The sequence below is a fragment of the Scomber scombrus genome, chromosome 19 (genome assembly GCF_963691925.1).
Source record: "Scomber scombrus chromosome 19, fScoSco1.1, whole genome shotgun sequence".
In the NCBI taxonomy this organism is placed as follows: Eukaryota; Metazoa; Chordata; class Actinopteri; order Scombriformes; family Scombridae; genus Scomber; species Scomber scombrus.
This window is the reverse complement of record NC_084988.1, coordinates 2,816,343-2,836,761: the sequence shown is the minus strand read 5'-3', so window position 1 is coordinate 2,836,761 and position 20,419 is coordinate 2,816,343. Positions and strand designations below refer to the sequence as shown.

At 40.8% G+C, this 20,419-nt stretch overlaps 2 protein-coding genes across 2 annotated transcripts in view; both read left to right on the top strand.

Moving 5' to 3' along the window:
* The window catches only part of LOC134001245 (synaptotagmin-14-like), a 23,863-nt gene extending 11,742 nt beyond the window's left edge, over positions 1–12,121 (top strand). The window contains exons 4-6 of the mRNA XM_062440812.1: positions 8,315–8,548; positions 11,879–12,007; positions 12,057–12,121. Coding sequence (XP_062296796.1) covers positions 8,315–8,548; positions 11,879–12,007; positions 12,057–12,121 — 428 coding nt within the window. The remainder of the gene's footprint in view (positions 1–8,314; positions 8,549–11,878; positions 12,008–12,056) is intronic.
* Positions 12,083–20,419, top strand: LOC134000958 (synaptotagmin-16-like). The gene is made up of 4 exons (XM_062440487.1): positions 12,083–12,210; positions 18,441–18,902; positions 19,083–19,272; positions 19,974–20,419. Exons 1-4 carry the CDS (start codon positions 12,151–12,153, stop codon positions 20,285–20,287), a joined length of 1,026 nt encoding a protein of 341 aa, XP_062296471.1. The 5' UTR covers positions 12,083–12,150; the 3' UTR covers positions 20,288–20,419.

The window sequence follows — 20,419 nt, the reverse complement described above, 5'->3', positions numbered from 1 at the left end:
TGAGTAAATCCACTCGCAGCTTATTGTGACGAGCCGAATAACGTTAACTTACATAAACAGCTCTGAAAATGTAGGAGTGGCAGTCAAGAAAGAAAGAAGAGAAAATTGGAGATGGAAACAATAACACAGTATAAAGGTATGTTATTGTTTATTGGATCTGATTGAATGAGCTGATTTGCTTGCCAGCTTGCATGAGCAGGATTTTAACCTCATTTATAATTCATAACGGCTTGCTTCCCTTGTTAAGTAGCACCCCGATGTTTTATGGTTTGGTGTTTTGATTTATTATTTTCATTCATAACCTATCGTGTGTCCACATTGCCCCAAGTTGTTTCAGACTAATCATTAACTTTCTAGTTATGTTAAATAGTATTTCGGTAGATCATATTTGGACATATGTTAGAAATATTCAACCCCCCCAAAGACTGAAAGGATTTATCAATGGAAGTTTTTTCAAGGAGCTAGATTTTGCTTTGGATGCCTTCTTTACAAGTTGAGTGACGCACAAAATCAACAGAGGAAAGGTACGATGTAGTGATGTAGTATTTGTGCGTAACAGTATATTCACCCCCTATATAATATTCCTTTTTTTAAAAACCTTCTGCCAGTTTTATGGCTTGAAGTGGAGTTAAAACATAATTAAGCCTTTGGGGACTCTATAATGATCCTTAATTTGCTTCAAGCTGTGAAGCATGTATAAACTCACTAAAGGTATTCGAGGTTAGTTGCAATCATGGGTAAGATGAAGGAGCTTCCACAAAAGCCAAGAGATTAAATTATTTCATTGCACCTGAAGGGCACTGGATATAAGAAGATTTCCCAAAAATGTTACGTTCCAAGAGACACAACTGGGAGTATTATAAGGAAGTTTAAAACCTCTGGAACAGCTGTAGAGAAAGCCCAATTTCATCAAAGGCATCAAGACAACTAAGAAAACCCCTGTGTGACTGCAGAACACCTAAAGGATGGCCGATGATCTGATGAAGGCTGGTATAAGTGCTTCAGTGGCAACTATAAGACGTGCACTGAATAAACAAGGAATTCATGGCCAGACTCAAAGACACGCTCCACTCTTGACCACGAGGAACATCAAAGGTGGACTAGAATATGCCAGGAGGAATTTGGATAGGACCGCAGAGTTTTGGGAGACAGTTTTATGGGCTGATGAAATTGAAGTGGAACTGTTTGGACATGTGGATGAGCGGTATGTCTGGCATGAGAAAGTCAAGCCCAGAAGAATACCATCCCCACAGTGAGGCATGGAGGTGGGTCATTGATGATGTGGAGCTGTTTTCCTGCTGCAGGAACAGGCAATCTTGACCGTGTAGCTGGCATCATGGATTCCCAGAAGTACCAGGATGTGATGCCTTCTGATGAGAAATTGAACCTTTGTGATCATTGACAATGATCACAAGCACACCTTCAAGTCTACCAAAGCATGGGTGAGAAATAGATCCTGGAGTGACCTTCTTGAAAATCTTTGATGGGATTTAAAGAAGGCAGGTACAGCACAGAAGCCGTCAAACATCAACAAACTAGAGGCTTTTGCACATGAAAAATGGGCAAAGACTCCAATAGAGAGGTATAAGAAGCTCGTCAGCACTTAACAAAAATGTTTATTAAGTTATAAAGGCTAAAGGATGATCCACTGACAACTGAAGTCAATTTATAACTCTAATATGTATCAATCATAGACTGTATATAAGAAATGGACGTAACATCTGTGACATCACCCATTGGTTTGTGGACTGCTGCTTGGAAGCCAATAGTATCGGATCTGGGCAGCACCATCTTGAACATTTAAGGTGCATGCCGGGAAAAATAAAAACACGGATTCTACTTATATGGGCATCAGGAGGAACAAGAGGCGCCCTCCTGAACCTGTGAACCAATCAACCTGTCAAACACGACGTAGCCACGCCCTAATGCATACCCTGCTTTATCGTCACATATAAAATCAGGGAGCCCAAAATTTCACAAATGAACATCATACTGCATTGAAAAAGGCTTTAAACTAGCGATTGAGACCATAAACACATTTTGAAAACGTTTACTGAGGTTAGAAATCAAGTGAGAAGTTGGTGAATTCTCCATTGACTTGTATAGAGACGGAAGTCCTTTTGACACCAAAACGGTCGCCCCCTGGTGGCCTTTTGATAGAATGCAGTTTTAAGTTACTTCCGCGTTGGCTTCATTTCAGAGGACCAGAACTCCCCGCCTGGTATCAATAAATATTTTTAGTTGTTGAATTATGGTTTTTTTGGTCATATATTGTCATTAACCTCAATTCACATCGTTATAATGACATGTGGACCAGCAGTATATCTGGCATGAGAAAGTCTAGGCTTATGACCAGAAGAATACCATCCCCATGATTAGGCATGGAGGTGGGTCATTGATTATGTGGAGCTGTTTTTCTGCTGGAACTGGCAGTCTTGACTGTGTATCTGGCATCATGGATTCCCAGAAGTACCAGGCCAATTTAAAGAGGAACATGATGCCCTCTGTTGAAAAAGCTCAACCTTTGTGATCATTGGACTTTCCAGCAAGACAATGATCCCAATCACAGCTCCAAGTCAACAAAAGCTTGGGTGAGAAATCGATCCTGGAGTGATCCTTGAAAATCTTTGTTGGGATTTCAAGAAGGCAGCTGCAGCACAGAAGACCATCAATGAGCTAGAGGCTTTTGCACGTGAAGAAAGGGCAAAGACTCCAATAGAGAGGTGTAAGAAGCTCGTCAGCACTTACCGAAAACATTTATTTAAATATGCTCAACAAAATACTGAAGCTGGGGGTTTAATGAGGGATTTGTTTTGTCATATATTGCGACCTCGATTCTCATCACTATAACATCTTTTGAGGTGAAGGGGTTGAATATTTCCGACAGCAGCTGCATTTGTTGCATGCTTAATATGCCTGGAAGATACATATAATGTACCTTTTGTAATGTTTTCCAGCCTATATTTTGTAAAATAATAATAATCTAATGTATCTATATATGCATGTAGGACCATCTACCTCATCATCTGATGTGAACGCTGCTGAGGGAACAACACCAGCCGCTCCCTCCTCTGCTGTGACTGCAGCTCCAGTGGCCAAAACTGATGAGCCACAGCCTTCAAAATCCACCACTGATGGTCCGTCTGCTATCCCATAATAACCAGTCACAGCACAAACCGCTAGATCCATTTGACAAATTTTAATAAATTTAGTTTTCAAGTAAAGTTTAGAGATTAGTTGTTAATTCATTTGTCCATTTGAGAATGTTGGATCTCTTTAAGTCAAATTAAAGATGTGAAAAGTGCCTTTAGATGACTTTTGTTATGATTTGGCGCTATATAAATAAAGATTTATTGATTTGTGTGTGTGTGTGTGTGTGTGTGTGTGTGTGTGTGTGTGTGTGTGTCCTTGTATTGTGTGGTTTTTGTGGTTGTGCTAGAAGTATTTTGGGCCCACAAACAAAATGTTATTCAGGGACACCAAAATCCTAGCACCCCGCAGAGTTTCTATGATCACCCCATTCACACAAACACCCACACACTGATGATGCAGCCTTTGGGAGCAATGAAACCTTTATTGCCTCTAGGGGAATTTGCTTTAGTTACACCACAGCTCCTTCTTAAACCACAAATTGTTCCTTTTAGATTTCTTGTTTGTTTGCAGATTAAACCAAAAGAACAACGTGTTAATTTTAGGCTGCTCACCTGTTTCCAGTCTTTACACAAAGCTATAGCTAAACTCACAGACATGAGCTGAACATCTCACTCTCACCCAGAGAAATATAATCAGACTATTTACCAAAAGAATCTTGAACTACATCCAAGAGTCTTAACACTAACCCTAACCCTGGAAAGAAAAAGTGTGAGCGCTGCAGCTTTCTTTAACGTCAAGGTTCATTGATTATATAACCTGAAAACATCTCAGAGAGAATACGTGACTGCTTTGCTGCAGACTCCAATTAAACTCATCAGGAACAGAAAGAGAGAGAGAGAGAGAGAGCGTGTGGGCGAGTTTGTATTTGTACAGCGGTTTCAGTGGGCGAGTTTGTGTGTGTGTGTGTGTGTGTGTGTGTGTGAGTGTGAGTCAGCCACATAACGCTACAAAGCTCCGCCGCAGCTCACAATAAAAATATTAACAGTATAAAAAAACCTTGGAGAAAAAGTTAATCAGTGAGGAAGAAAAGCGGACGTTCAGAGGAAGGAAACTAGACCTCGAGACGCTCAGTTTGTCCTTTTTATTTAAATTTTTTCTTTCTCTCTTTTTTCAGTCGTGTTTCTCCTCTCCCACTTGTCAAACATCACGAACACCCAGAGCAAAGGTCACTGAAGGCAAATATAAACAAATGTAAAGTTTTAGCAAGCTGAAATCCAAACACACACACACACACACACTGACTTCTACCAAAAATCTTGCTCTACTAGTGTCATATATATTTATATGATGGCCACAACTAAATCACATTTGATTGGTACGTTGAGCCGAGAATCAAACAAACAAAAAACTTAATTGAAGCTGAATAAAAATGATTTGATAAAAAATGATCATGGTAAAATCGTCATTAAAACAATATAGGAGTATGACATTTGATTCCAGTATTCACACTTTCTCTATATATATTTTTTATATAGTTTTACAGCTGAATTCTTCAGTTCTGACACAAAGCTATAATAATATATATATTTATATATGTATATTATTATTAGCCACTATTTAGTTGTTGGGGAAATTACTTTTTATTTGATTAATGTTGACTATTGTTTATTTAAAGAACTACATATACAACCTCTTGCGTGCTAATAACCAGTGTAAACACTTAAAATCAAGACGCTACAGTCATCAAATATTCAGCTCTGATAAGGTTGAGTGTGAAGCTTCTTTTATATGAAAACATGCAACTAATTAAAACAAAGACATAAAAGGAGTCGCTTCTTATTTCATGTAATAAAAGTGGAGCTGGGGTGTCGAAGAATTAATTGAAAAGATAAAAAACTTGAGCGTAGTGTCACTTTAATGTTGAATCCTTTTTTAATTAAACAAGTTTTGTAGCTTTGAAACTGGACTCAAACTCAGATTACACACTGAATCAGCTGAAACAGGCTTTCTTCAGTATATTTTAGTGTTTTAAGTTGAGGAAAGAAAAAGAAAAGTCACAGTCCCACCTGCTGCAGGTTTTGTTGGACCCAGGTGGAGACCGGATTCTTCCTGCGCCCCACTAGACAAACAATGAGTAAACACTGAGCCGGTTTCTCACCTGCAGCAGGTGGAGCAGCTGTGGCTCCGCTGCAGGTATTTCCAGTTGGTTTCCTGAACAAACAACACATCCTGTTTGGAGTTTTTCTCTCTCTCCATAACTTTCACAACTCAAAATCCTTTTGGAGCTTCACAGAGTGAGGTAGGCGCTGTTTTTTAACCTTTAGTATCGGTCAATGTAGTTTTAGACCGTAACTATTTGCTGTGTCACTTTTTTAATGAATTTGACTTTCTGTACACTAAATACAACAAATAAGGACAAAACATACATTTACGCTGTTATGTGACGCTATTATCGGCATTATCTGAACAGTTTTAACAGGATATTTCATGTGTAAGGATTATGTAATCACCTATTTAACTTGTGTACGTACGTAACGAAAACATCACAATGGGGCTTTAAACATATTTTCCCCGCTCTTGTCCTGCTACTTTCACTAATGAGACAATATGCTGTTCTTTGCGGTTAATGTGCAGGATTATAAATGAAGTTCAGTTGAATATGGGATTAGATTTGTTTGAATTCTCCCAAGAATCAAACAAAAAAAATAAGATGTAGGTGAATAATAATGATTTGGAAACAAAAAAATTAAGTCAAAGGCAAAAATATTCTCCACTTTTTGTTTTGTTTGTTTGGCAGCTGAATTTTTTAGTTATTGTGTTTGTTTGTTGTTACACGGCTGTGTCCCCATTGGCTATTTACAGATAAATGGTTGGGAAGTGGTGCAAAACCGAAAAAATTAAGCAGCGTAAGAGAAATCCCAATTTGTGACAGAAAAGTGGAGAATATTGTAATCAAATGTAAGTAAAAGCTCTTGTGCTGTTATGATTTTGGACGTTAAACTCGGAGGTTAATGTGTTAACAGAGTGTCCCTTAAAGAGACAGGAGCTAAAACAGCCTGTTTCAGACAGAGGCTGCACTGAGGAGATGCATAAAGGACCAGTAGAAGATAAATAAGGAGTTTTTAAACTGGAAATCATGCAAAGATATTCCAGTAGAGCCCCAGAATATAAATATAGAGCTGGAAATGTGCCGAATATGTGTCCTCTTTAACAAACTTTTTTTCCCTGGAGCTCTATGTGAGGTTAATCCAGCCAAGTGAGTGGGTGATTTAGAGGCACATTGTAAAGCAGTTTGAATAAGAGCCGTGTATAAAATTCAGTCCATTTATTCATTGAGTCACATTTCTCCGCTGTGGAAGCTTCCGCCTGTGAATAGCAGCAGAAGACAAACGTTAACAGACCAATCAGCCGACGCTCGCCCACTCAGAGCCGGCTTCGTGCCCGGCAGGTAACCATGGCGATCGCTCAGGTAGAGCCAGTGACCTGCACTTTAGGGAGGAGGGGCTGATCGCTCCACCGCCGGCGTCACTCATTCAGCTGTTGCTAGCCAATTATGGTGAAATTATGATGTGGAGTGGAGTGACCCTCCAGCCGGCTGACGCTGTGTTCGTTCTCTCCTGGCAGCGACAGGCTGTGTGTGAGAGTAGAAGAGTGCACGGCTTCAAATGTGTTCTTGCTTATTTTATGAGCATTTACATCCCATAAACGAGGGATAATTTTACTCCCCCGCAGCACAAAATGACTTTAATACACTGTACCTGTGAGGAGGTGGATGGTGTTGTTGATCTCCACCAGTGAGGCTTGAATCCTGTCAGCTGCTGATTATGTTCCAGGACATTAAAAAAGACTCTAAAAAGCATCTAATAAGTGAAGTTTTCTGCACATGATTTAAAGGATAAAGCTGGCCAAACCAACAATGAATTAATCCTTTTTAATCCTAATTAGTATTGTGTGTGTGTATCAAAGCCTGATTTATCTTTTTCCTATGTGCCGCAGGCCTCCATTGTTGTTGAAAAAGTATTCAAGGGAACATATTCTGCACATTTCCATGTTCATGTTTTTAATCTGGGGCTGTACTTATTTATTTTAAAGTGATTTCTAATTAAAAACGCCCTTTTTTTTTTTTTACCTTATAATGGTCCTTTATGCACCCAAAACATCAACTCACAGCACCAACACCAACAGTGTGTTTGTGTGTTTTTGGTGCTAAAATAACAGCAGCTGGTTCATTAAGTCACTGTGATGTTTTGCTTAAACTGTAACATCTGTAATATTTTAATCCTGTATCTGCTCAAACGTTAAGCCTCCAAACAGAACTGCAGAAAAGTTGCACCAGTCGTTCATAAATTCAAACTTAGAAAAGTTATGATGTTTGTTAAGTGGACATCACACAAACGTTAAAGTTTTGTAAATCCAGCTGCAATAATTAGTCAGTTAATACCAAAAAATGACAAAACTAAGCTAATATATTCTGTATATTTCCAGCTCTACATACATTTATATTCTGGGGCTCTACTAGAATATCTTTGCATGATTTCCAGTTAAAAACTCCTTATTTATCTTCTACTGGTCCTTTATGCAGCCCCTCAGTTCAGCCTCTGTCTGAAACAGGCCGTTTTAGCTCCTGTCTCTTTACGTTTCTTGCATCTCGGCCGATTTGCAGCCACTGTGGAGGCTACGTCCAGATTTTACTTCTTTTTCTTGTTCTTTACTCCAAATGTCAACTTCTCGAATTCATCCGTACATACTCGAGCCAAAATCCGAAACAAAATCCGAGAGTCGGACAATGCGAAGTACACATGGAAAAACCTTAGCAACAACCGTAGCAACCGAGGCTAACTCAACCCGAGAACGAATGGCCATTTATTGGCTTGTGCAACGTGCAGACGTCAGCTCGTCAGCCCTGACTTTTGACTTGCAGGGAGCATTTCTACATATGTTAGTTTGTTAATAAGCGATCATGTTTTCAGTCTCTGGAGAGTAGTTCTGTGTAAGGCCCACTGAATATTCTCCAACAGTTTGTTCAGGTACAACTTGTAAAGAAATGTTCAGTATTTAAAGACCGAAGTGATGCAGCTGGTGTGACAGTGACAATTCAAGTGTTTTTATGTTTTTCCTTCCATCCGGATCTCCTCTCCTCTCCTCTTTTCTCCTCTCCTGAACTCTCCCAGCTTCTCCTCTTCGTCAATCCCTGTGTTTCCCTGTGCTTGTCTCCATCCAGTGAACAGTTACGGCGATGATGGTGCCACCAGCTCGTCTGACAGCGAAGGCGAGGTCCTGAAGAAGTTTGAGATCTCTGTGTCGCGTTCGCAAAGTTTCCTTAAAGCGGGGGCGGCGGCTAACGGCAGTGAAAAGCAATCTCAGCCAACTCAGCTGTCGTCGTTGGGCCGACGCCACAAATTCACCCGACTGTCGGACCAGGAGGAGGGCAGCACCGAGCCATCAGACTGTGAAGGTGTGGTGTCAAACTTTTTACTTTTTACACTGTTTTCCTAAGAACACGTTGGAGTAGGATTGGGCGATGTGACTATAGATAAAACCATCCCATTGCATTTTATATCGATGCAAGGAAGTTCTTGCCAAGTACACAGTTGTATATTTCCACGCCCAGCAGTCACTGATCAAAATTATCATTCATTTGGAGTAGTGTTTCTGTCCACCTGCTGAATGTAAGACCAATATTTACTCTCTTTTAGCTCTGTTTTTTTACTCTCTACCAACTCCTGAGGGAAATATCTGGCTTTCTAGCTGCTAAATGCTCCACTATGTCTCCCAGCTTGTCTCTAGTTTTTATGTTTCTGGCTTGACTGAGCTTGTGAGTAGTGAGTAACTGTCTGTGATCTCATTTTAAGGAGAGGTGCACCAGTTTACCGTTGTCAAACTGGAGGCCTCGAAAACTCTGAAAGATCCTCCACTAATCCGTCGTGGTGTCAGTGAGCCAAAAGGCCCCAAATAACGTTTTTACTGCAGATTAGAGGCTGTAAAGAGCTCAGCGAGGCTCAGTGTGATCGGGCTGCTGTGGCTGGATGAGTGTGAACAGACAGCAGCTGTAATTAGGACATTTGATTAATTTAGGACACTTGTTCGTACACAGTTGTTTTCTGGTGTTTGAAGAAAGACCTCATGAACGCCAACTCATAACAAAAGTTATCTCAAGGCACTTTGCTCACATTGAGCAGGTCTAGACTGTTATCTTTAATTTATAACTGCAAGGAAGAACTCTCCTTTAATGGGAAGAAACCTCAAGCAGAAATATTACCTTAAAGGATAAATGAGGTGAATATTGGTCCAAGCACTGAACCCTGAGGAACTCCATATCTAACGTTTGTTTGCCTGGAAGATTTATTCTTAACATGAACAAACAGAACCCGATCTGATAAATAGGATTATCATTTAAGCCTGAAGGGACATTTTCCTGCCCAACAAGTCAAACAAACTCTCCTAGATAAATAAATAAGTCACACAGAAACTCAAATCACACTCATTCATCACTGCAGAGGAAGCTTAACAAGAGAGAAGAACTTAAAAAGACCACTCTGATACTTCAAGTTTGAGCTTTGAATGTCAAGTGCTGTTATACAATCTCACTTATCTAAGAAATACTTAGAACAAAACACAGCTCCACTTCTCCAGAAAGACTAATGAAATCCTTAATAACAGATGACGCTGAGTTACAGAAGCCAGTTTAGCTAGGAAGTGAAAGACTAGTTTAAATAAAGAATTTGATTGCCTGAGTTTGAAGATGAATATTTAACTTTTTGTACTGATTGACGCCTCAAAAAATTAATTGTCTGGATGATATTGTGAATAAGATTAAATGTTTAAAGGTGCAGTGTGTAGGATTTAGTGACGTCTAACAATGAGGGTGCAGATTGCAGCCAACTGAATAATACCCCACCATATTCCAATATTTTTTCCCTAGGATGGCAAAATCATGACCTGCACTAATCTACCCTAATATTTTACCCCCAATCTCACTCCTCATACTTAAAACCAAAGGTAATGAGTACTAGCCAATCACAGGCATAGAAAGGGCGCTACATTATTTTGCCATCCTAGGAAAACCAATTTGCTTACAAGAATTTAAGAGAATCTACGGTGGTCATGAAATACACAAAAAAAGGCGAAAGGTCCCCTCTAAAAACATGGCGGGCTCCTTGGAAGAGGACCCGCTCCCTCTGTATATATAAGAGGCTCATTCTAAGGTAACGAACATACAACAATTCTCATTTTCAGCTGATTATACAGTAATTAAGCCATACTTCATAATAATTTCTGCCAAGTCTATTAGTTACTAGATGACACTAAATTATGCATACTGCACCTTTAAATGGCAGGTGACATTTCTCTTAGGATTACTGTCAATTTTTTGTTTGATCGTCCTAAAGAAGGGATCGATTGTGAGTCGTGTGATGAATCTGTGAAATGTAGATAAGGGAAACAGAAGCGGCTGTGTTGAAGACAGCTGAATAAAGCTTTAGTGTACTGGAGAAGATTTATGATTTAATATTTAAGACTTCTCATGAATAGCTGTGTGGCATTCAGGTGTGGAAATACGACAATACACCACTCACATTGAGCAAAACACAAATGTTTCGGATGGACTTGAACGCACCTCACTTCTGGCTCTCAAGGCGAGCAGCTGGTTGGTGGGTGGTGACATTGTTTGGTCGGACGGTCGTTCTGTCTCCGTGACCTGCCTGGTATTTATTTTCCGTCTTTAACCAACATCTGAGCGGTGCGGTGACATAACCCACAAATTAAAAAGGTAACACACACACACACTGACACTCACTGACACGCACAGGCTGATGACTCACCTCAGCCTGTTGCCATGGCGAGCACTCAATGCAGCCATTGATATAACAGTCAGACTGACATTAATGACGGTGACTAGGAGATAATTGCTATTGATTGGTCTGAGGTACGGCCTGTTCTCCGAGTGTTTCTGTCTCAGGGAAAGGCCAAGCTTTAACAGATTACATAATATCGCCTCAGTTAACACGCATCAGTCCTTAAACGAGGTTAACGGAGCCTCTTTTAGACCTCTGAGACTAAGTTAGATGCTCTGCCATAGAGACACAGAGACCCAGAATGACTTGTCACATCATATACAGCCGGGTCAGCTTATAAGTACTTTTATTTTTCCACCGTCAGCACAGTAAAATTAGAGTGAGTGAATGAGTCAAATCTCCTGTTCAGTCAAACCAACATTGACCTGATCTACTAACAAGTATTGTGTGTGTATCAAAGTCTGATATATCTTATTCCTCTGCTGTCCATTGAGTCACACCGCTGCACTGGGTCACACGTTCCTTCAGTATGTTTGGTCACGTTAGTTTGTTTAGAAACGGCTCCAAAGACAAACGGTGATCATGTTTTCAGTCTCTGGAGAGTAGTTCTGTGTAAGGCAGAAACTACTGAGCATGTGCAAAAAAATCACCTTTACATTTGAACCAATTAGTAGATTGACAGAAATGTAATTGCTCATTTTGGGACATTTGAGTGGATCACCTTTTTGTTTTGGGAATCTGTGATCGACATTTTCCAAACAACTCGATTATCAAGAAAATAATCATTAATCAATGATGCAATGTCAGTAAATGTTATAAAGATCTTCAGTACACAGTTAAGAGGTTTGGATATGTCACACAGCAAGCTCGCGAAGCTGTAAACAAAACCGCGCTCTCACACAGTTACACTCTGTTCTCAAACCCACAGGTTTAAAGTCAGCTTTCAGAGGGTGAAATGCTGACCTTCCTACTCTGTTGCCTCCCCTCTGCAGACATGGAGGCTCAGAAGCAGCAGCAGCATTTCCAGGACCCGCTGTCTGCAGCAGCAGCAGAAGCGGAGAGCGCGGAGTCGTCTGCAAACTGTCCGAACAAACCTGCAGGAGCCAAGGCGTCTCTATCAGGTGCCGAGGCGTCTCTATCAGGCACCAGGGCGTCTCTATCAGGCGCCAGGGCGTCTCTATCAGGCACCAGGGCGTCTCTATCAGGCGCCAGGGACAGTCCCACACTCAGTCTGAACCGGCACCCCGCAGACGGCAGCGAAGACATGGAGACGGCCGTGGACAAAAATGACGCAACAGACAGCTCCTCCACCTGGAGCCCTGAGGTACTGCAGACTGACATTTCACATATTTTATTTTGTGTTATTTACTGTAGCAGATACTTCAGTGTTTCTGCAGGGATCTTAATTTTGTGCACAGACTTGAGGTCTTCTAGGTTTTCTTAAAACTTGTAGCTGACCTGAAAAGGACCAATCATTTTCTTACCTGTTCATCAAAACAGAAATGCAGGGTCACCCTGTGGCTTAAGGCCCTTTTACACTGAATGATTTCGGGCTGTATGAAACCAAAGTTCACAATCGTGAAACTGTGTTGCTTAATCATACTGTGAGAGACGCCCACCAACAACACATTTAAAGCTTTGGTGACCGGTAGAAAAATTCTGAAGTCTCAAAAAAGTAACACCAAACTTATAGCTCCAGAGATCCCCTAAGAGTCGTCACGTCCTCGGCTACATTGCAAACAGGAACTTCTAATAGCTAATTCAGCACACTGTTTCATGGTGCCAGTTTGTCAGCATATAAAAGTTGTGGCCCACAACTAACAGTTAAAATAATAAGAACTAGATATTGAACTCAAAGATGACATTTCTTCAGTTGAATGAAAGTTGCTTGCCTGGCACATAAACCAAAAAAGGTTTAAAGCTTCTGGTTTGCCTCCGTGTTGTGTGGTCCACTGAATATATGTGGTTACCTCCCATTACATCCCATTAACTTCACATTGGGACTTTAAAATTGCTTCTCTGGTTTCAAGGACAGTTTTACAAATATAAAACCTTCATGGTTTATAGATTCATAATACAAAGTTATTAAATAACCTTGTTTGCAAGGTTACAGATGTCTCTTTTATAATGGAGGTCTGCGACTGGTCACAAGGAATGATTGGCAGTAAAACTGAGCAGCAGCACTGTATCAGCTCTCTTAATATAACCATGCAGTTAACTGACTGAATCCATATTGTTATACTTCTTGTATACATTGCAAAAGCATTATGAGAAAAATTTGAGAGAATGATAATCACCATTTTCAACAAATAATCAATAGAGTGACAAAATCAATTCGTATATATTCGTAATTTTATACTCAGGTAACACTGATATTCTCCTCTATCCATTTATACACAGATAAGTGCCCTGTGTTGAAAACCAGCTGAAAGGCAGTTGGCCTGCAGGGTGATGAGACTTGAACAATAATCAGCAACATTTCACACTTTCCTGATCACAATAATCACCCAAAACTAAAAATCAAGGCAGGAACTGATGATTACTTAACGGGGTCAGTGAGCTGACCGCAGCCCTGCTGTTATCCATCATGCTTGGCTGAGGTATCATCACTCAGCTGTGAGAGGATTATCACGTTGCTGTGTTATCCTCTCAGGTTCATTTTGGAGGAAACAAACCAAACACGTCTCTCCGGGGCCTTGAGGTTTCGCATAAATAGTTGATATTTCCTTCAGCTCTCCACGCTCTGTTAGCTTACAAGCAGAAGCTCATGAATAATAATCAATGTGTGTTTGTGTGTGTGTGTGTGTGTGTCTCTATGTGTGTGTGTATTTTGTTGCATTTGTGCTCGTAGGAGACTGCAAATGTAGAATATAACAACTTATCAGTCACCAAATCACACTTTGAAATTGGGAGCAATTTGTGCTGTAAACACCTCCCACACACACACACACACACACACATATGAACACACAGACATCTAGAAAACGCTTCATAAATAACAAATGAGGTTGGATCAGTGGATCAGCGGAGAGAGAGAACCATGTTGTAGCAGTTTATTTATACAGTTATATAACAGCTCTAACACTGCCACACTACAGCTAATACTACACAAACTGACACAACATAGATGCTCACAATAAATGAGACAAGAAAAATAAATGGATAATAACCAGTAAGGTAATGTGCCAGTAATCTTCAGCTCTATTCTTCTTACAGTTTGTTGATTTTGGCAACAAATTTTCAAGTTAAAGTTTCCTCAAGCTAAAAAACTTTGTGTCTTCTTTAAACAGGACGTATTCTGCACATTCCCAGCTATGTATTTATATTCTGTGGCTCTACTGGAATATTTTTGTATGATTTCCAATTAAAAACTCCTTATTAATCTTATACTGGTCCTTTATGCAGCCCCTCAGTTCAGCCTCTGTCTAAAAACAGGCCGTTTTATCTCTTGTCTCTAAATGTGAACTACTCCTGCTATCAATATTACTGTCATTACAACACTTAATAATGATATCACTAATAACACTGCTATCATTACCACTGACACTTCTATGAAGGTAGAAGAGCAGACTTTGATTTGCACTTGTGAAACTGTACCTCACAACTTGTGAAAACACATCTCAGAGTTTGTAATTGTGACTTTCGATGGAGTGTGCCAAAACATGACAGAAGTGCAAATCACAACTTGCGTTCAAGAAACCGTAAGGAGTACCTGTTCTAACACATGCATCCAGCAGGTGGCAGTGTGTCTATTGTTTTTCCAACCCAGTTTAGATTAAACCATGCTTACTTCCATATGACGCAACCCTCGACGTCACCAACCGTCCCAAAATGCATTGCTTCTTCTGCAGATCGGAAGTTACAATTACAAACTCTAAAGCCCCGTTTCCACTAAGGAACTTCCTGGTAAAATTAAGGAGGCGTGACCTTTACAGGAACGTCCTCTCACTCAGCCCTCTAGACCGTTGTGTCTCCATAGCAGAGTAGGACCGTGACGTCATCGAGGCGACGAGCCGAAAGCATAACAAAGAAAACGACACAAGGAGGTAAACATGGAAGGAGCTGAGGTGGTTGCGATGACATGGGAAGTACATGGCAGTACCGGCAGTGTAGACGTTTTCTACTACTGTTCTTCTTGTGCTGGGTTTTAAAAATGCTGCCTGTTTTGGCGCTTTCTGTTGACACCACATCCTGCTTTGAGTATACCCAATCAGCACGCAGTCAACCTCAAGCCCCACCCAGGAGTTTTTTGGGGCCGATCTGAGTACCTACCCCGAGGCAGGGACTCGTTTATCCCCCGTAAAAGTTCCGGGAGATTGTTCTTTGGGGGAGCTTCCTGCTATGGAGACGCACACTGACGGCCTGGCCCCATACCATTACCCTGAAGTTCCTGCATTGGAAACGGGGCTTAAGATGCGCTTTCACAAGTTGTGATTTACAGTTTCACAAGTGTAAATCATAGTCTGCTCTTCTTTGTCTTTATGACATGATTTTACCTTCATACACTCTTACCACTTATACAAGCACTTCTACTACAACTACTACCACTGCTGCCTCTACAACCTGTTTTACTAGAAATTATTTGAGTGTAGTAAACATCTGCAGTGTCCCCGGTGTGTATTCGGTGATTCTTTGTGTTTTCTTCTTCTTGTGTGGACCTCCTGACCTGCACGTTCAATAGACTCAACGGGAGCTCGGTGATTATCTTATCTCCTTTGCGGTTGCCATGTCGACGCCGACACTCAGGCCCGCTCTGTCAACACTCGACACAATCGATGTTGTCTTTGTTGATTGTGTGTGAGGCTGAGATTGGCTGCAGAGAGCGGCGGGAGAAGGAGGAGGAGGGGGGTTTATTTCTCTTTTATGACAGGATTTCTGCTCAGTTTCTGTCTCTTGACTCTTCATGCATGCATGCATCATGATTAACATAGCTTATTTTTCACAAGATAAACCCTTTAAAGAGCCTATTTTAGGTTGTAATGTGTAGGAAAAGAGTCAGAAATATATATCTACAGTGGTAAGGCGTTTATTGTTTAGTAGTTTATTGTACCTTTTTAAATTAAGGCAATTCAAAGGGCTTTACATAGAAACACAACAATATATAGAGAAACAAGCTTTAAGTAGGATTTGAAAGAATTATGTAAAAATAGAATAAAACACGTAAAACAAGAGATTAAAAATTTCAGTGCAGAAATTGTTTTATTTTGAAAATTTGCTATGCTGTTTCTGTGTCTGACTTCCTGTCCAGCTCGATTTGCTCTGTTGAGCTTGACGTAGCTTTGAAGCGTCTTCCATTGAAAATAGACTCAGCATGTATCTATAGCGGAGTCTAGAGCTGCTTTTGCGATGCTTCTGAAGCCGTAGTGTGCCAGGTGGGATCACAACCATTGATAAGAGTGGCAGCGAACACCTCCGCGTCGGAGCCAGAACGCAGTGCATCCGTGCACCGGTGGAATCAAGGTGTTAGCTGTAGACACTGACTGTATATAAAGATGAAAGACGCGTCTCCACTTCCTGTCACGATGCAAAAGTGAAGCCAAAATATCTCGTATCCGAGAGAGACCATCTTGCTTGCGTGAAGTCATTTGGAGCCAGAGTCTGTGCAGTAGAGTTTGAGAGCGGCTGTCACAGCTGTCACAGCTGTCAATCATGACGTTACACCCCCTTTTTTACATTATCAAATAACTAATTAAATTGAAACATCGAAGTGATGAGAACAATCTAAAATCACACAAACTGTCTTTGGGAAAAATGTATTTGATGTGTACTTTTCAGTATTTTTAGTTTGGCTCATGTCCCATCGGTTAACATGGAGGGGGCGGGACTTATGAACTATACTGTAGCCAGCCACCAGGGGACGATCCAGGCATGACACTCGAGACGGGGACAGTTTAGAGAGGAGGAATCAATCTAAATATCAAAATATTAGTCACATTTCTAAAGGATAAAGTTACACCGGGCCTTTACTAGTAATCATGTATGAATAAATTGGATTTTAACGATGCTAAGATGATAGAAATGATGCATCAAGAGTCCATCCAAATTGTTTCCTTGGACACTTTTTAAATTTAATTGCATCTTGAATCTTCCCGTCTAAATTATCTGTGCTTTTCAGAACTGGAAAAGATTACTACATCCTGGATAGGTGGATAATGGAGTGATGGATGGTCCTGTAAGAGTGTTTTTAATTATAAATGGACATTTCTTCAAAAAGCTATCCAAGCTGAAGCGTCTGAACTATTACTGAACTACTAATCTACTAATAAGTCCACACAGGAGAAGTGTCAGAGTAGATAAGTTAGATTTGGGGGGTTTAGTTCAGTTTCCCATTCAATGCCGACTTTGTGAAGAAGTGACTCACTCTGTACATTCAGACGTTTAATGATCGTCACTCCAGCCGTGAACATGTGGTCTGGAAGGAATCAGCGTCCAGATGATTCTCTGTTTGCCTTCGTTCTGTCTCCTCTCTATTCATATCTCAGTCGGCGGCGTGTTAAAGTTATAAATAGACGGCAGCGGCGAGAGCTGAAAGGCAGATTAAAAACCGGCTAAAAAATGTACTTTGATCAGTTTGAATCCTTCAGATGTTGTTCAAAAAGAAGAAAAACGTCTTTAAGGCATTTTAATCAGTGATTTACTTTTTCATTCAGCTTCTTTCTGAACTGACATCACTTAAAAAAGCTTTTTAGCAGCTGCATTTTTTGGTATTTGTTGTCATTTGTTATGGCCTGAGGATGATTCCTGGGATATCTTTTATCTGATCAGCTCAATCACTTTATGTGCGTCTTTATCATTTCAAAATGAGATGCTTTCTTGCACCATTCAGACTGTCACTAAATGTTATACAGGCATGTGTTTCTTCTCATTATTTCTGCTTTAATTCAATTGGAATTTATCTATCTTGTATCATCTGCAGGTTTTTCCTCTTTTTTTAAATTGTTGTGCTCCCATTAGTAGGAAAAAAAACACTCAAAGACCCAAAGAGAGCTTTATTGTTCGAGTCTGTTCACCACAAAAGCACAGCTACTGTTTTCCTCACTACATTTAAGTATATATCAGTAAAACGTATTATTTTTTATTACTACTCTTGTCGTATTTCAGTATAATTATAGTAGCTTTTTTCTGTGTCAGTAAGTGCAGCATCTGAGGAAACAGGGTTGTCTTAAATGTATTAATACAGGTATTAATGTTTGGCATAATTAAACGTTTTAGTCTGTATATAGAAAGATGCTTTGTTAAGTTTTCTGTAGTTTCTGTTACTATATTCAGGTGTCAATCTTTCCTCCAGCCTTAATCGGTATAATATCTAATTTCTTCTTTTAGTTTATTAATGTTTTATCATTTTATTTGGCTGATACATGTCTGAATGCACATAACTGGTGTTTTTTTTTGGTCTTTTTTTTACCTTTTTGAATTTTTTCCTGCTTTTTAAAATGCTGTTTGTAATGTATTTTATGATGACCCCAAAATTGAAGGGTTCCTGGAGCTTTGACCATTACATATCATTTTATTTATTAAAAATATAACAGCTTTTATGTTTCTCTTTCTTCTCAGCAAGAGCAACCTCCCGTCGATGAGGTCACGTCCCAGCCGAAAGGTTCTTCCCCTCGACCCCCCATCTCCAAATGTGGCGACCTGGTTCTCTCTCTGGAGTACCGTCCCAACACGGAGAAGCTACTGGTCTGCGTGGTCGCGGCGCGGGACATTCCCGACAAGGCGCGTAGCGGGATGGACTCCTGGCAGGTGCACATGGTCCTGCTTCCCTCCAAGAAGCAACGCCACAAGACGTCGGTGCAGAAAGGCTCGCAGCCGCACTTCAACGAGAACTTTCGCTACTCGCGCGTGGAGCCGTCCGACCTGCAGATGTCGGCCATCAGGTTCCGGCTGTACGCTCTCGGGGGAAGGATGTCCCGCGAGCGCATGATGGGAGAGAAGATACTGCGTTTAGGAGAGCTCGACCCGAACGGAGGGACGATGGAGACGACGCTGGTTCTGGAGCCTCGTAGTAACCTTAAGGTCGGTTTGGATGATTAAATGCAGGATGTGTAGCAGGAACGTCATTAAAATCAGTGAATTCAATCAAATTAAAAAAACTTTATTTAGATTACCTCATCAACATTAAATCTGTCTCATTTGTTTTGTGTCCATTGAACTCCATGAAGCTGCTGTTCGTCATGTGTTTCTGTGTCTTTGCAGAGTTTGGGCTCCCAGCTGAGCCTGTCTGCCGTGTCTCAGAGCGACAGCGCCTCCTCCACTCAGTCTCTGACCCACGGCGGCGTCCCCGAGCTGCTGGTTGGACTCTCCTACAACGCCACCACGGGACGCATGTCTGTGGAGCTCATCAAGGGAAGCCACTTCAGAAACCTGGCCATCAACCGGCCACCAGGTCTGCAGCGAACACAGTGCTTATACACACACTCAGATATAACAGACTGATATCATATATGTGAGGCAGAGTCTGATTTTGATATTGAATCTGATTAATCATGTATATGTATATCAGGTGAGGTTTATTTTTTTTAAAGGAAAGGCAAATGTATTTGTACAGCACATTTCAACAACAAGGCAATTCAAAGTGCTTTACATAAAACATCAAATGCATCAGGACAGAATATAAAAGCAAAAACTGTCATTTAAATAAAATTGGAAATAAAATGATACTAAAATAGAATAAGACAGATTAAGTTCATGTTAAAGGGGACATATTGTGCTTTTTGTGATTTTCTGTCATTTATATGACATTATAATGTCAGTTAAACACGATCAAAGCTACAAAACTTGAGGTAGAAATGTTTGATCGTGTCCTTTTCTTCTGCAGCAGTGTAACGGCACAGACTGAAAAAATAGTCATGATCCAACTCTAAACATTTGCAAAACAAACAGAAGCAGATGGAAATATGCATTAATATAACATTTCTTTTGCTGATTTTCTACTAAAATTTCGGGTGGAAATCTAGCTGGTAGAAATGGTTTATGCTTTAGTTTATAGTTTATTGATTGGCAACACAACAGGAAAAGAAGTAAAACACTCTACAAGTCACAGCGTTGACATTTGTGTATTTTTTCTTCCCTCCGTTTCCTCTCCAGACACCTACGGGCGTCTGACGCTGCTGAACTCGGTCGGTCAGGAGATCTCGCGGTGCAAGACGTCGGTGCGTCGCGGCCAACCCAACCCCGTCTACAAGGAGACCTTCGTCTTCCAGGTGGCGCTCTTCCAGCTGTCGGACGTCACGCTGCTGGTCTCCATCTACAACCGGCGCAGCATGAAGCGCAAAGAGATGATCGGCTGGTTCGCTCTGGGGCAGAACAGCAGCGGCGAGGAGGAGCAGCTCCACTGGCAGGACATGAAGGAGAGTCGAGGACAGCAGGTCTGCCGCTGGCACATCCTGCTGGAGGCGTAACGCTACCTGCCGGCCAGGATTTAGTGGTGTTGTTTTTTCTTTTCTTTTTGAAGCGAAAGGAGAGTTTATTCTTGAGTCGGAAGGTTGGAAAGTACTGAGGAAAAAGAAGATGATGCACGAGGTTTCAAGGAC